At 47.9% G+C, this 13,461-nt stretch overlaps 1 protein-coding gene across 7 annotated transcripts in view; it reads right to left on the reverse strand.

The window, feature by feature from the left end:
* The window catches only part of SLC37A1 (solute carrier family 37 member 1), a 64,094-nt gene extending 56,395 nt beyond the window's left edge, over positions 1 to 7,699 (reverse strand). For 3 of the 7 annotated variants that reach the window (XM_066370116.1, XM_066370111.1, XM_066370117.1), the window contains exons 1-4: positions 7,324 to 7,459; positions 6,131 to 6,312; positions 5,833 to 5,966; positions 490 to 715 (exon numbers count right to left, since the gene is read on the reverse strand). In XM_066370116.1, the coding sequence (XP_066226213.1) occupies positions 490 to 545 (56 nt within the window). In that variant the 5' untranslated portion in view covers positions 546 to 715; positions 5,833 to 5,966; positions 6,131 to 6,312; positions 7,324 to 7,459. The other 4 variants (XM_066370115.1, XM_066370113.1, XM_066370114.1 and 1 more) reach the window with 4 other exon arrangements.
* Positions 7,700 to 13,461: the final 5,762 nt, after the last annotated feature.

The raw sequence follows: 13,461 nt of genomic DNA on the forward strand, positions 1-13,461 counted from the left end.
ATGTGGGATTCATGACCACCACTCCACCTTCCCCAGAGAAGGATTCTCAGAACAGGCAAGCAGATATGCTGTCAGATTAGAGAGTCATTTTCTGGTTGGTATTTAACTTGTTTAGATTTCATTTTCTCTCTGGAAGTTCTGCCCCAGTGAGGCCATTCATTGAACTCAGAGTTCATATGCTTATTTCACTCACAGGCATGTTATCATCTTGCCAGTAGTTAGTGGTCATTTTTCTGGGGGGGACCATGATTATTACAGAAACCACTAAAGACTACAAAGGAGTCCAAATGCTATCTGTCACAGCCAGAGCCAAAGACAGAGGACAACTTGGCAATGTTCCTCACAGCTTCCACCACCAATGATTGATTTCATGGTTACGAGGAGACCAGCATTCACATGTGTTTTATCATAAAACTGGGGAGAGCTGGCCACACAAGAGCCCTCATCCACACATAGCACCATGCCGGTGGCCGGAGCCGTGGGGCTTACCACTGATCCCGGGAGAATGAGATGATGAAGCGAATGCCGGCAGGGAGTCGAGCCATTTACATCGGGCCACGGAGCTTTGGTGATGAAATCAGGTGCTTCATTAAGAGGTTAGTAATCCTAGCTGCAAGTATCTCTCCTGTTCCTGCACTCACACAGGCGGGAAAGCAAGCAGGGATGTTCCAGTGGCTCTCACGTCCCCTCTTCCTTCCCACAGCGGCTTAGCTCTCTACAATGAGAGGAGTTGAGAAGTCAGGTGTTCTAACAATGGTACCTTGGAGTCCTTGGCAGAAGAAACTCCTTGCGTAGTTGTGACCCAGCCCGGATCAAAGCTGGTCTTCCAGGACTATGGGCATGCCCGCCACCAGGGCCACAAGGTGGCAGAACAGTGTCTGCCTTGGGAGGGTGGGGGAGGGTGTTCAAAGATCACTAAAATGAATTTCACATGATGTTCTGATGATATGAAAAAACCACTGAGTTCCTCTCCATCTGGAAGGCATCTAGAGATCAATCCGTTTACTCTTAACCACATTCTACACAATAGTAACATTCATGGGAAACTGGTATGCACCCAGTGGTTACACTATGTGCTCAACTACCAAAGCACGCCAGGGAACCGGACATGTTCCATTCCACCCACTCCAGGCCAGGCCAGGCCACAACTGAGACACAATAACAAAGGGGAACATAGGCCTGGACGAGAAGGCAGGTCATCAAACTGATCATTTAACTGTGGCGTTGCAACTGAATCGAAAGGCCTCTCATGCTGTGGGAATGGACTTCACCTCATACCTGCCTCTCCATTTCTCATCTCCTGTGGTAACCTCAGAGTTCCATGGGAAAGGACCCCATTCTGAAGTCAGAGTTGCAGGCAGAGCAGGACAGGAGGGAAGAGCCAGGGGGCCCGAGAACTGAAAAGGGGCCCTAGCACACCAGGCAGGTCTCCTGTCCCAAAGCCAACCTCATGACTTGTTTTATTCTTCAATTTTTCTTCTACACTTGGCAACAAGAAATCTTTTGGATCAATGTGTTAAATAGCACAATTTCCAGTGTATGTAGAGCATGGATTGTTTTGTCTTATATTACTCAAAATTCATAGGTTATATAATTTTTTAAAAAGAAAGCTGCTTTTGAGTAAATATTAATTTTGATTCAAAGAAGCTGATATTTATTTAATGTCTTCAAACAACTTCACTGGCAGAGCAGACAAGTAATAGCAAATAGTTCAGATTTGGAGGACTTAACACTTATACAGTGTGTCCATAAAGTCATGGTGCACTTTTGACCGGTCACAGGAAAGCAACAAAAGATAGAAATGTGAAATCTGCACCAAATAAAAGGAAAACCCTCCCAGTTTCTGTAGGATGATGTGGCAGCATGTGCGCATGCACAGATGATGACGTAACACTGTGTATACAGCGGAGCAGCCCACGGCCATGCCAGTCGAGATGTGGATGGTACAGAGGAAAGTTCAGTGTGTTCTGTGGCTTGCTAAATTCGAATCCGTGACCAAAGTGCAATGTGAATATCGGCGCATTTATAATGAAGCACCACCACATAGGAATAACATTACTCGGTGGGATAAGCAGTTGAAGGAAAGCGGCAGTTTGGTGGAGAAACCCCGTTCTGGTAGGCCATCAGTCAGTGACGAGTCTGTAGAGGCTATACGGGATAGCTACCTAAGGAGCCCTAAAAAATCTGTGCGTGAGCCCACATCGAACTGCACTGAATAGGTATGAAACTGGGAGAGTTTTCCTTTTATTTGGTGCAGATTTCACATTTCAATCATCTTTCCTGTGACTGGTCAAAAGTGCACCATGACTTTACGGACACACTATATTTGTAAGTGCCTGTCTTTCCAATTAGAATGGTTCCCCACGTTTGTTCCTGCCCTCCTCCCAGAGTTGGCTTTCAACCAGTGCACCCTCCTCAATGATATTCTTTTATATTAACTTTAAAAAATTCAAAATCCTTGCCAAGTTTTCGTCCCAGAACCCCCACCCCCCCCCTTCAGCTTTCCTCAGGGAAGAGGCAGTGAAGAGGCCCTCTGCTCTAGCCAGAACCACAGCTTTGTTCCCACCAGCCAGGCCCCTGGCCCTGCGGGGGCTTTAACTGTTAGATAACCTCAGCTATTCATTACACCTGGAATGTCAGCAGCCCATACAGCTGACTCTGGGCTCCCTCACCAGCTAAAACATAGGGATGGTGGCACCTACATTGTATGGTTGTTATAAAGAGGGAGTGAGATAATTCACCAAAAGCCCTCAGTGCTCGCCTGGTCTGTGGCAGGAGAGGACGAGACTGCAGGTGACTGACTTCCCCATGACCTGGCTTGGAACCTAGCACAGAGAAAGCGCTCAAGAGCTGCATTGAACGAATTGCCACAATTCTTCAAAATCATTTTTATTCAAACCTCTAGATTTAAATGATATTTTACTAAAATTCTGCTCACAATAAGTGAGCTTCTGTTTGGGCCTAACTATACCTCTACAAACAACTTTGTTGTGAGGACTTCAGAGTAAAGGATCTGGTTTAAGTTTCACAGTGCCTGAAAACGGACAGCCAAAGTTCAGTTTCTTCCCGAGTCCAATCATGGCTTCTGGAGGCACAGCTCTGTAAATAACAAATTTTATTGCCATCTACTAAAGCAATCACTCAATCACTCAATCAACTTCAATTCAATTCTGGTAAAACCTGTAACAACAACCACAACAAAAATCCAGAAGGCACTGGAAAAGCAATAGGAAGATCTCAATTTCTTCTATAATAGTGCAGGCTCTTCCCCTTATAAAATAGGTGAAAGCAAGTGCTACCACTTCTCATGGTAAGTGCAATGGGGATTTACCCGTGGGTTCAGTGTCACGAGGCCTCTTCTTCCAAAGCCCGGGTAATACCCACAGAAAACCATTCCACTCAGAGCTGTGTGCCCACGGACACTCCGGGGAGGTGGCAGTGTTCACTTCAGAGCAGAACAATGAGGCGAGCAGCTGGACCAAGTGGGGTCAAACCAGGTTGGTCTAGTTTCCTGAGTACCCCCCTCCCTCCCACCACTCGCTCATCCCCTGGCCTGTCCCCTTCAGAGAGAGAGGGCAGCAGAACTGAAGCAAATCATTTTGTTTAAACTTTGGTTTTGACACTGTTGGGCCAGTAGTCACGACCATCGTGGCTGTTCACATGCAGGTTCACATTGAATTTGAGCTATGGTAAAGAAACAGTGGAGCCAAAAAATGGTGGGCCATCCTTTTATTAAAGTTTCGCACCAGCCGACAAGCAAACACACAAGAAAAACACCTTCCTCCGGTTCCACAACCAGGAGAATCTTTTCCAGTTTTTCCTAGAATCAAAGGCCTCACCAACCTCAGTAGGGCTCGTGAAGCCTCTCACCTCTGGTTCCCCATCTGCACACCTTCTTTCCTTCTGAACAAACGGCCTTCTTCCTCAGCACTCTACATTCTCTCTGCTCTCACTCTACAAATATGGCTTCTCTCTTTCTGCCTCTCCTCCTTCTCTCCTTTTTCAAAACTTTCTGGCCCTAAAGCCTCTCCTTCAGCAAACATTAGCAAAACAATGGCCCTTCCCAAGCAGGAAGGTAATTTGCAATTTCGCAGACCAGTATAACCTGGTGCTGCCCAGCCCCAATGCAAACTATAAGCAAGCAAACATAAAAATCATATTTTACAAACTTATTTGACCAACAGACACACAGCCCAAGTACGCAAGAGGACTTTTTTTTTTTTTTTTTTTGTAAACGTCTCTTACAAAGTGCCCCTGGACCTCACCATCATCACCACAGGGAAAAGTGTCAGAATAGCCAGTTTAATTCTCTGGCAAAGATAGCAACTGGGGAAACACACTACTAGAGGATCTTTATGAAAATCTGTAAAACACATGATTTTATACCCAACTTCCCAAACAACCCAACCTCCTGTAAGGCCAGGGGCTTCCACCATCGTGGCCATTCACATGCAAGTTCTTATTGAATTCGGGTAGATGGTGAAGAAACAGCAGAGCCAGAGGATGGTGGGCATTCGGTTTATTGGTGTCTCACCAAGACAGGTAAATCACAAGAAAGCCAAGGGAAAAGCAATCTGCTTTTTCCCTGGAGGACAAGGGATCAGGGAGGAAAAAGAAATCCTACTGCACCTCTCAGTGGTAAGGGCAGAATGTTCCCTCCTCTATGGGAACCCAGAGCGGTTCACTGGGACCCCAGTGGCCATTGATGGTTATGGGGGCCAAACTGTTTGAGTGAAGCCAATAACTATTCCATTGGGGATAGGAAGACTGCTTCCTAAGCCATATCAGGTGTATATATCTCCTATTCCTGAATATATTTCGAGGGTAGATGTCTTGCAAGAACTGTGGTTGGAAACTACACCCAGAGAGTTCCGGCTGCAGATCAGGGTTGTGAAGGCAGTGTTGTGGGGACATGCATCACATTCCCCTTTGCAATTACCCCTTCCTTTATTAAAGTCTCGCACCAGCAGATGAGCAAACACACAGGGTTACCAAAGCCACTAACGCATTCTTCAGTTCCACTAGGAGAATCTTCTCCGGTTTCTCCTAGAATCAAAGGCCCCACCAGTCTTAGTGAAGCTCGCAAAGCCCCTCAGCTCTGGTTCCCCATCTGCACACCTCTTTCCCTGCCAACATGACCTCTTTCTCGTTACTCTACATTCTCTCTGCTCCTTCTGCAAACATGACTTCTCCCTTCTTTTTCTCTTTTCAAACTTTCTGGCAGAAAACCTATCCTCTAGCAAACATTAGCAAAACAACGGCTCTTCCCAAGCAGGGAGGTAATTTGCAATTTCACAGACCACATATAACTGGTGCTGCCCAGCCCCCATTGCAAACTATTGATATAAGCAAGCAATCATAAAAATCAAATTTTACAAACTTATTTGACCAACACTAGTCAACCATCATGAAAGGCCTGAGGGAAATAGGTCATCTGGAGCCCCACCCTCAGGTTCAGCCCTTGGTGATCTCTGTCACTTAGAATGGTACCCTTTGCTCTTTGGGGGACGAGAATAATGAGACTCAAAAGTTAGTAATGGCCAGAGTAGTACCTAAGAGTCTTTCCAGAACTAAAGCACTGTTGCAAATAATCAAAGGTGCCCCGTGCATACTTTAATCTACTTAAAGACAAAGTTTTAAAAGTGGGTCTTATTTTAAGGGAAAGATGGGTGGAAAATGCATGCCTCTCCAAAATGTTTTCTGAGAAGAAATTTCCTTTCCAAAAAAACAAACATGAAACAAAACAAAAAACCCTTTTCATGGTTTGTGCTTTAAAGGTTCTGCTCAATATTAAAATTGAATGACAATGGTCTCTCTTTCCCTGTGGCTTACATGCAAAAGTGAATCCTCTCTCTTCGGATATACCGATCCCACCAACAAACAGGACTTCAAAGATGTTCTGCACCAAACAACCTGCCAACAGTTGTGGTGAGGCAGCCAGAGGAGCCAGAGACTTGAAGCTTGATCTATGGGAGTTTCACAGGGGAGCCATGAGGAGAAATCTGAGCTAGTTACCTACTCAAACCACCCACACCATTTAAGTTCAAGGGCAGCTGACACTTTCCAGATAGTGAGCTTTGGCAAACTAAAGGGAAGACAGGCTTAGGATTCCACCTTTATAAATTCAAACCTTGAGGGTGGGTTAAGGGGCTTTCCAGGGTCCTCGTTCAAATGCAAATCCTGATGGTACCCGGCGATCTCCAGTCTCCCGCGGAAGCAGCAGAGGCAGGAGAGCAGGCGGGTGGAAGAAAGAGGAAAAAGGTGCCCGAAGGTGGTGGCTGGCGGCTGGAGGACTTCCCGGCGCCTTCAGCCCTATAAATACAGAATGTCGCCGTCACTGGAGTTGGCAAGAAGGCTCACGGGCTCTGGGAACCAGCTGGTCAACAATCCACCCAGAGGCCCAGGGTGCTAAACGCTACGAGCCTCCTGGGTGGCTTTGGGCCGCCTCTTCCCGGTGGCTGGTCTCCGTAGAAGGTGAACCCGATAGGCCTGCCCACGTCCCCACAGCGCGGCAGACAATGCGTGGGTGTCCTCCGGCCCTGTCCCTGTACACCGGCTTTCATCACGGTCCGGGCTGGTGGGTAGGGGACCCCACAGGGCAGCTTATCTCATTCCTGGCAGGGGCTCCGGCGGGCGGCTGCGTCCAGCTCCAGCTTCCTGCCTCCACTTGCCGGGAATGCCATGGCCTCCTGGTCCAGAGGCTAGCACCCCCCACCCACCTCCCCCGCGCCCGCCCGCACCCTTCCCCAGCCCACCGATTTTCAACCTTTTTCATCTCATGGCACACATACACATAAAGTAATTATTGTACTGAAATTCTGCGGCACACCAACAAATATATTTTTTGCTCCTCTGACAAAAAAGGTATAATTTTGATTCATTCACACCTGAAGGTTACTGCTCTGTTGGGTTCTTCTTCTTTTTCTTTTCTTTACTACCTAAGGGGAAAAAGGTCAGTGCCCTGACTAAATAGTCAAGTATGCATGTTTAAAAAATTCTTGCCACACCGGTTGAAAATCTTGTTCCCGAGACTTCCCTAAGGCGGGGAGAGCTGAGAGTGCCGGCCCTGGCCGAAGACAAAAAGCACAAAGACCGGCAGAGGAGCAGCAGCCCGCAGGGCTCAGGGACCCGGCCCCCGCGGGCGCCGCGTCCCTCCAGCGCAGGCAGCTGGCGCCCCCCGGCGTCCCAGCCTGTAGCCCGCGGTGGCAGGTGCGCCGGGGTCGCGGCGCTCGGGTCTCGCGGCGTCGCAGCCCCGCTGGTGCGGGCGGCGCAGAGGGGTCCCTGCGCCCCTTCTCCGTGCAGATCGCCATCCCCGGGCCTCACCTGCGCCGCCCCGGCTCGCTCACCTCGGACCGGCCGGGCCTCCTTGAGCGCTTCCTGCTCGCGACTTCCTGGGGCGGCGCACGGAGGCCCCGCGGCCTTTCACTTTCGGGCAGCCGCAGGGCGCCGTGCCCCGCGGTGGCGGGCGACTCAACCCCTCCCCTTCCTGGTCATCCCCTCCCCCGCCCCCCCCCCCCTTCGGGCCCAGGCCCGGAGCTGTCTCAGGGTCCCAGGCAGTCCTGGGGGCGCCCCCGTGCGGGCTACTTGTTGCCATCCCCCAACCTCACCCCCAAATCCTTCCCTACCCCCTCTGCGCCATTGTCTGCTCAGGATTCTTCGCCACTGTCTGTCCTGTGTCCTTGCACCTGTAGGCCAGCCGGCGCACGGGCATTTACTGGCATGTTCTCTACTGATCCACTGGGAGCTCCCCAAGGGCCCTTTGTCCTTAAGGTAGATCTTACCTAACAGAAGCAGAGCAATGCGCCCCCCAGCAAGGACCAGCGCTAAAGACAGCCTGCCTTCACCTCCTGCCCTGTATTCTTACAGCTCCATCTTAAGAGTCAGAATCATGAACCTCATGTTCTATTAAGTGAAAAGGGGTCCCAAGTACAGGTGATCGTGAGCCATCTTTGATTACACCTGTGACACACACAGCTCACAAGGCTGTGCTGGAGAACTCCAGCCTGGCCCGTCACCTGCACCTGACACCCGGTATTGCTGGTGCCTTCACAGACAATTCCCGTTTCAGCCCAGAATCTTTCTCCAATCCCACTTTAATTGACCTTCACCCCCCCCCCCCAGATAAAGGCCAGATTATAGACTGGACATAGGGATACCTAGAGAGCGCCCACAGTTCACATCGCATCCAAACTCAGCCCAGGTGCCCACTCCCAGGAAGAGCAAAGGGAGGCAGAAAACACATTTCGCAAATGAAATTCCTGAAATAAGACTTCCCCTGGTTAAAACAACTCTAAACCAATGGCTAAAACCAATCCAGGGCCAGGCTGTAAAGGCCCCTAAAGCGCTTTTGAGAAGTATTCATGCAGAAAGGAAACCTCCAGCTTCACTGTGGCCCCAAGGTACAGCTACAGGATGCCTCCTGGGTGCCCTAGTCCTACAAGGGAGCGGGCCTCGGGCCTCCGGACTTCTCTCTTTCTTTGGCGAGGTTTCTTTCAGCAGAATTCCTCTCTCTTGGCCAATTACTTCTTCTTCTCCTACACAACACTCCATTCCTGGTGACCTCCAAACCAGCCCCATCTGCCTTCCACCCCTCTCCCAGTTGCCTCTCTGGCTCACACCACAGTTTGCTCAGGCCTCTTCCTCTCCCATGGAACTTGGGCATCAGATTCTCACTTGCAGCTTCTATCTCAGGCAAAGCACTTTTTCAGCTGCCTCAAACTGCCCTCTTAAAGCAGGTCAGATCCTGTCTTTCCTGATGAATGCTGTTCAAGATCCCTGCCATCTGCAGGAATGAGATCAAATTCTTCAGTAGCTGGAAAACAAGGCCTGAAGCTGTGCTTGCAGCTTCCTGCCCAAAGCTTCGAGATGGGTCTGTAGTTTCCAAGATGTGCTTTCTCACACGATGGTATTTCTAACTTGGCCCTCCTGATCCCAAACTTTCTTAGTGAGTACAAACTCTGAGGCCCAGGTCAGTATTTCTCTGTTCTCCCTGGCAATCCTCACTGCATTTCCAGGGCACTGGAGACAACTTTGTAACTCAACTTATCACATGAATTGCAAATAGTTGTTTCTAAATCTATCTCAGGGGTTACAGGGATTCTCTAGGTAGTTCCCTGATTCAGAGGGCACTGATCCTTGTGTGCAGATGGCATGCATGAATGCAATGTGGCACAGGACAGGGTATCCTGATGTTTTTCACATTTTTCTCACAGAGAAAATGATAATATTTATGGCATGCTGGGAAAAACCAGAGGGGACCTGCGGTGGTCCATATCATATCTGGTAATTGCAAATATTAATATTTAAATTTTATAAAGATTAATCAATGTTATAAAGATCTTTAAATTTTATAAAGATTAAGATAGTCATTTATCAAATATTAATATTTTCTATAGTTATAAGAAATATTTAAAGATGTACTAGAGGAGATAGTATTTGTAAAAACCTTCCACATAAAACAGTTCACATTCTGAAATAAAAACTTGGAATTGCGTTGGTGAACATCCAGGTTTTATGCTTGAAGTGGCTGCACACAAGCTCAGGACAGTGGGGACAAGGTGGAACATCACCAATGGGACACTTTTCTTCACGCGAGCAGATAACTTTAAAGCCTACTTTTTACAATCACACGAATTTTACAACAGTTAAAACAACTTCCTTCTCTTTCATTGACATATAATATCGACATTTCTTGTGAGAATCTCATGAATTTTCAATCCAGTTGGACTTTTCATAGTATTTCAAAATCATGACGAAGTTTTGCCAGGCCAGTAGTAGCATACCCTCAGACTGCTGCCAACACAGCCACGGCCAGGGTTCCAGGGAGATGAGCTTAAGTGCCCAGTCTTGGCCAACCCCTTGAGCACACCGCCTGGGTGGGACCCTGCTTTAACCAGAAGCTCCCATGCTTGCTTTGAATTTGCTTTGATTTTCTTTCAGTAAGAGAGGAGCAGATGAAATGATAGGCGCATTCACTAGTTGGGGAGCAGTGATGGTGCACGTAGCTAGCAGATGTTTGCTGGGTGCAGAAAGAGGCCAGCTCTGTGCCAGCCCTGGGGACTCAAAGTCAACAAAGGGTCTTTGCCTTTGAAGAGTTCATAGAGCAAAAGGCAAGTGGCAAGAATGGGTGGTCCGCTCAAAGGGAAGCTGATGTGAGAGTGAATAGGGGGTTTATATTCATTTCCTAGAGCTGCCCTAACAAAATACCTTAAACTGGGTGGTGTAAAACTATGGAAATTTATGGTCTCAGAGGCCAGAAGTCTGAGGATCCAGGTGTTGGTAGGGCCATGCTCCCTCTGAAGACTCCAGGGCACAATCTGTTCCATGCCTTTCTCTTGGTTTCTGGTGTTGCAAGCTGTCCTGGATGCTCTTAGTTTGTAGCTGTATTCATTGTTCTAGTCTGACTCTGCCGTCACATGGCCTCCTCCTGTGTGTCTGTGTTCATACCACCTTCCTTCTGTGTGTGTGTCTCTCCTTTCATAAGCACACTGGTCATATTGGATGTGGGAACATCCTCCTCTGGTAGGACTCCCACTGTACTAATCACATCTGCAACTACCCTATTTCCAAATAAGGTCACATTCTGAGGTTTCAGGAAGGAAATGAATTTTGTGGGGGGACCCTCTTCAACCCAGAACTGGGATATTACATAAGTTTAACCAAGGTGTGGGGAAATTAGTGAAAAACTGTACCCCTGGTCTAGCAACATCAGAAAGTTTTTAACTTTCTTCACCTGAAGGGGAAGGAGGGCTGAGGCTGCAAAGGAAACTGCTGGACAGGAGCAGGGGCTTCGATGGGGAATTCAGCTGCTGTCAGATCACAGCCCAGCAGGGAAGGAGCAGGAGTACATAGCCCTGCTTTCCTCCTACCCCCCCCCCCCACTGACCCACCCAAGACGAAGGTGGACCCCACTGATGCCCCTCCCCTCAAATGAAGGTGGCAGACAGGTAACCAGCAATCCCAACATTGCATTACATAGAGGAGGCATCTGGGGTGCAAGAGAGGGTCACCTCACCCAGACTAAGTGGTCAAAGGAGGTGACATCTAGGATCATAGGAGGAGTTGGCCAAGAACACAACGCAAGCTGCAGGCTAGTTGGGGAGCAGTGATGGTGCACGTAGCTAGAGAGGGACGAGAGCTCCTATACCAATCCAGACACAGATTATGGCTGTTGGGGAGTGCAGATTCCTGAAAGGTTGAGAAGGTGAGACAGAAGTGGCAGGGGAGAGAGAGAAAATAGGAGTGATGCCCAGGTGACTGAGTGGTGGGGTCTTTGTATGTATTGTTAAAAGATACAGTTTGAAACATCACCACCATCCTCACTCTCCTCAACAAGAACAATCCCATAACAGCATCCATTGCCTAGCCTGGGCTCCCACTTTCCCTGACCGTCTAGTAAATGTTCTAGCTGTCAGGTTTTTTTGTTTTGCCTTTCAGTGGTGCTCCAAACAGTCTGCATGTGTGCTGTTTGATGTGTCTTCTGGTCTCAGGTTTTCATCTGTAGCTTCCCTGGCACCTCTCTTTTTCTGCCTCACCAATGTGTTGTTACAGAGGTCAGGCCATTTGTCATGCAGTTTCCTACACTCTGCATTGTGCTGACTGTCTTTATGATGTGGTCTAACATGTTCTTTTGCACCCAGTTTTTCCCAAAATTGGCAACGAAGTCTAGAGGCTTCATCAGGTTTGGACAGATTCAAGGCAAGCACATGCCATGTGGTCAGCTCTTTCTGAAGTCTTAGATGTCCCTTCTCTAAGTTCATTAATTCATTAGAAGTCAGAATCCACAGAAGTGGTGAAACTGCTAAATCAATTTGTCTTTTTCTTTGCTGGCATACTTCTGTAAGGAGGAGCTTCTCCTCATCAATTGTTTAACATTAATTAGTTAACTCTGAGCTACAGTCTGTATAGGAAAGGCAGAATAAATGCCAACTCCCTCTTTTGTTTGTCACTTTTCAAAATAATGACTTGGTTTTCTAGTATTCTTCAAAAGCTACTAATGCATTTTCTTTTGCGTTTTTTTATATGCACTAGTGGACTGAGTCACAGTTGATGTGTTTTGATCCACTGCTGTGACACTCCTTACTGAATGTCATTTGCCTGTCTTTGGCCAGTGGAAGCCTCTTCTAATCATCTCGGACACTTTCGACATGCCCCTGAAACCTTTGATAGTGTCCTCGCTTTCTACTGTGACAAGATGTTCTGAAGTCATCTCTTATCATTTCTGTTCCAGACCTGAAATCTGCCATCTGTCCTAAGAGGCTGGGTCCCAAGAGAGAACAGGAAAGGAGGCTACATGCTCAAGGACACATGTCCCTTCAGAAAAAATAAGAAAAGGATCCAAAACAAATCAGGAGAAATGAGCCTCAGGGTAGAGAAGGCACAATCTGTAGACAGATCATTTTGTAGGAAGAAAGGCATGAGTTGAGAGTTCTTAGCTATTTTCCTTTTGTTGCCGAAGGTAAAGTCATTACTGACAGTGAAGTGAGAGGAGGGGCCTCTGGTGTTTGAGGAAGACTGAGGGTAGCAGGTGGGAACCACCGGCTGGAGGACAACTGGATGGTAATGAGAGAGTTCATTTCTGTTGGTGCCGATCTGTGAGATGGTGTGAGTGTGTCAGGGAGCTAAGTGCTAAGAGGGGATAAAGATGTGGATAGACCCAATTTGAGGGAGAGCTTTTGCCATACCCCATACTGCAGTGAAGTCACTCCTTTTCCCTGTTCTTAAATTAAGAAAGAGGCAACTCTGACACCTACTGGAAGGTTTGGTCATTCTTGCAAGAGGCTCCAAAAGGAGAACCTTTTATATGCAAAATAAGCCCTATGCTAGGAGCTGGGCTGTAATGAGAAGATTTTGCAAAAGCACCTGACCTGTGGTGGCGCAGTGGATAAAGCATTGACCTGGAACGCTGAGGTTGCTGGTTCAAAACCCTGGTCTTGCCCTGTCAAGGCACATATGGGAGTTGATGCTTCTTACTCCTCCCCCGCTTCTCTCTCTCTCTCTCTCTCTCTCTCCTCTCCAAAATGAATAAATTAAAAAAAAATTTAAAAAGGACATTCTGTCCAGAAGCTGGGTCTCTCTCTAGAGAAACCACGAGGTGTGGCAAGTGGGCAGCCCAGATGAGAAGCAGGTGTTTCTGGGGTAGGCAACACTGGGCCCCAGGCAGGTCCTGCCTAGCTCCCTGAAGGGTATTTGAGGATACTGGACTTCATTAAGAGCTCAAGAAAATTCCTCAAGCTAGGAAAGCAAAAAAGCATTAATCATTCTCTGAGAGATAAGGAAAGGTAAAATCAGAACCTGTTTCATTTATCTCTACTCATCAAAAAGCAAGAATTGTAGTAGCATGGTGGGGGTGGGGGTGGAGGAAGGGGCTAACAGTGAGGAGGGAGAGCTCTGTTAAATGACTAATGTTGATGAAGAATAAGATGAACACCCCCACCCAGAAACAGGGACTGTGTGGCTGGT

This window comes from Saccopteryx leptura, chromosome 2 (assembly GCF_036850995.1).
Source record: "Saccopteryx leptura isolate mSacLep1 chromosome 2, mSacLep1_pri_phased_curated, whole genome shotgun sequence".
NCBI lineage: Eukaryota > Metazoa > Chordata > Mammalia > Chiroptera > Emballonuridae > Saccopteryx > Saccopteryx leptura.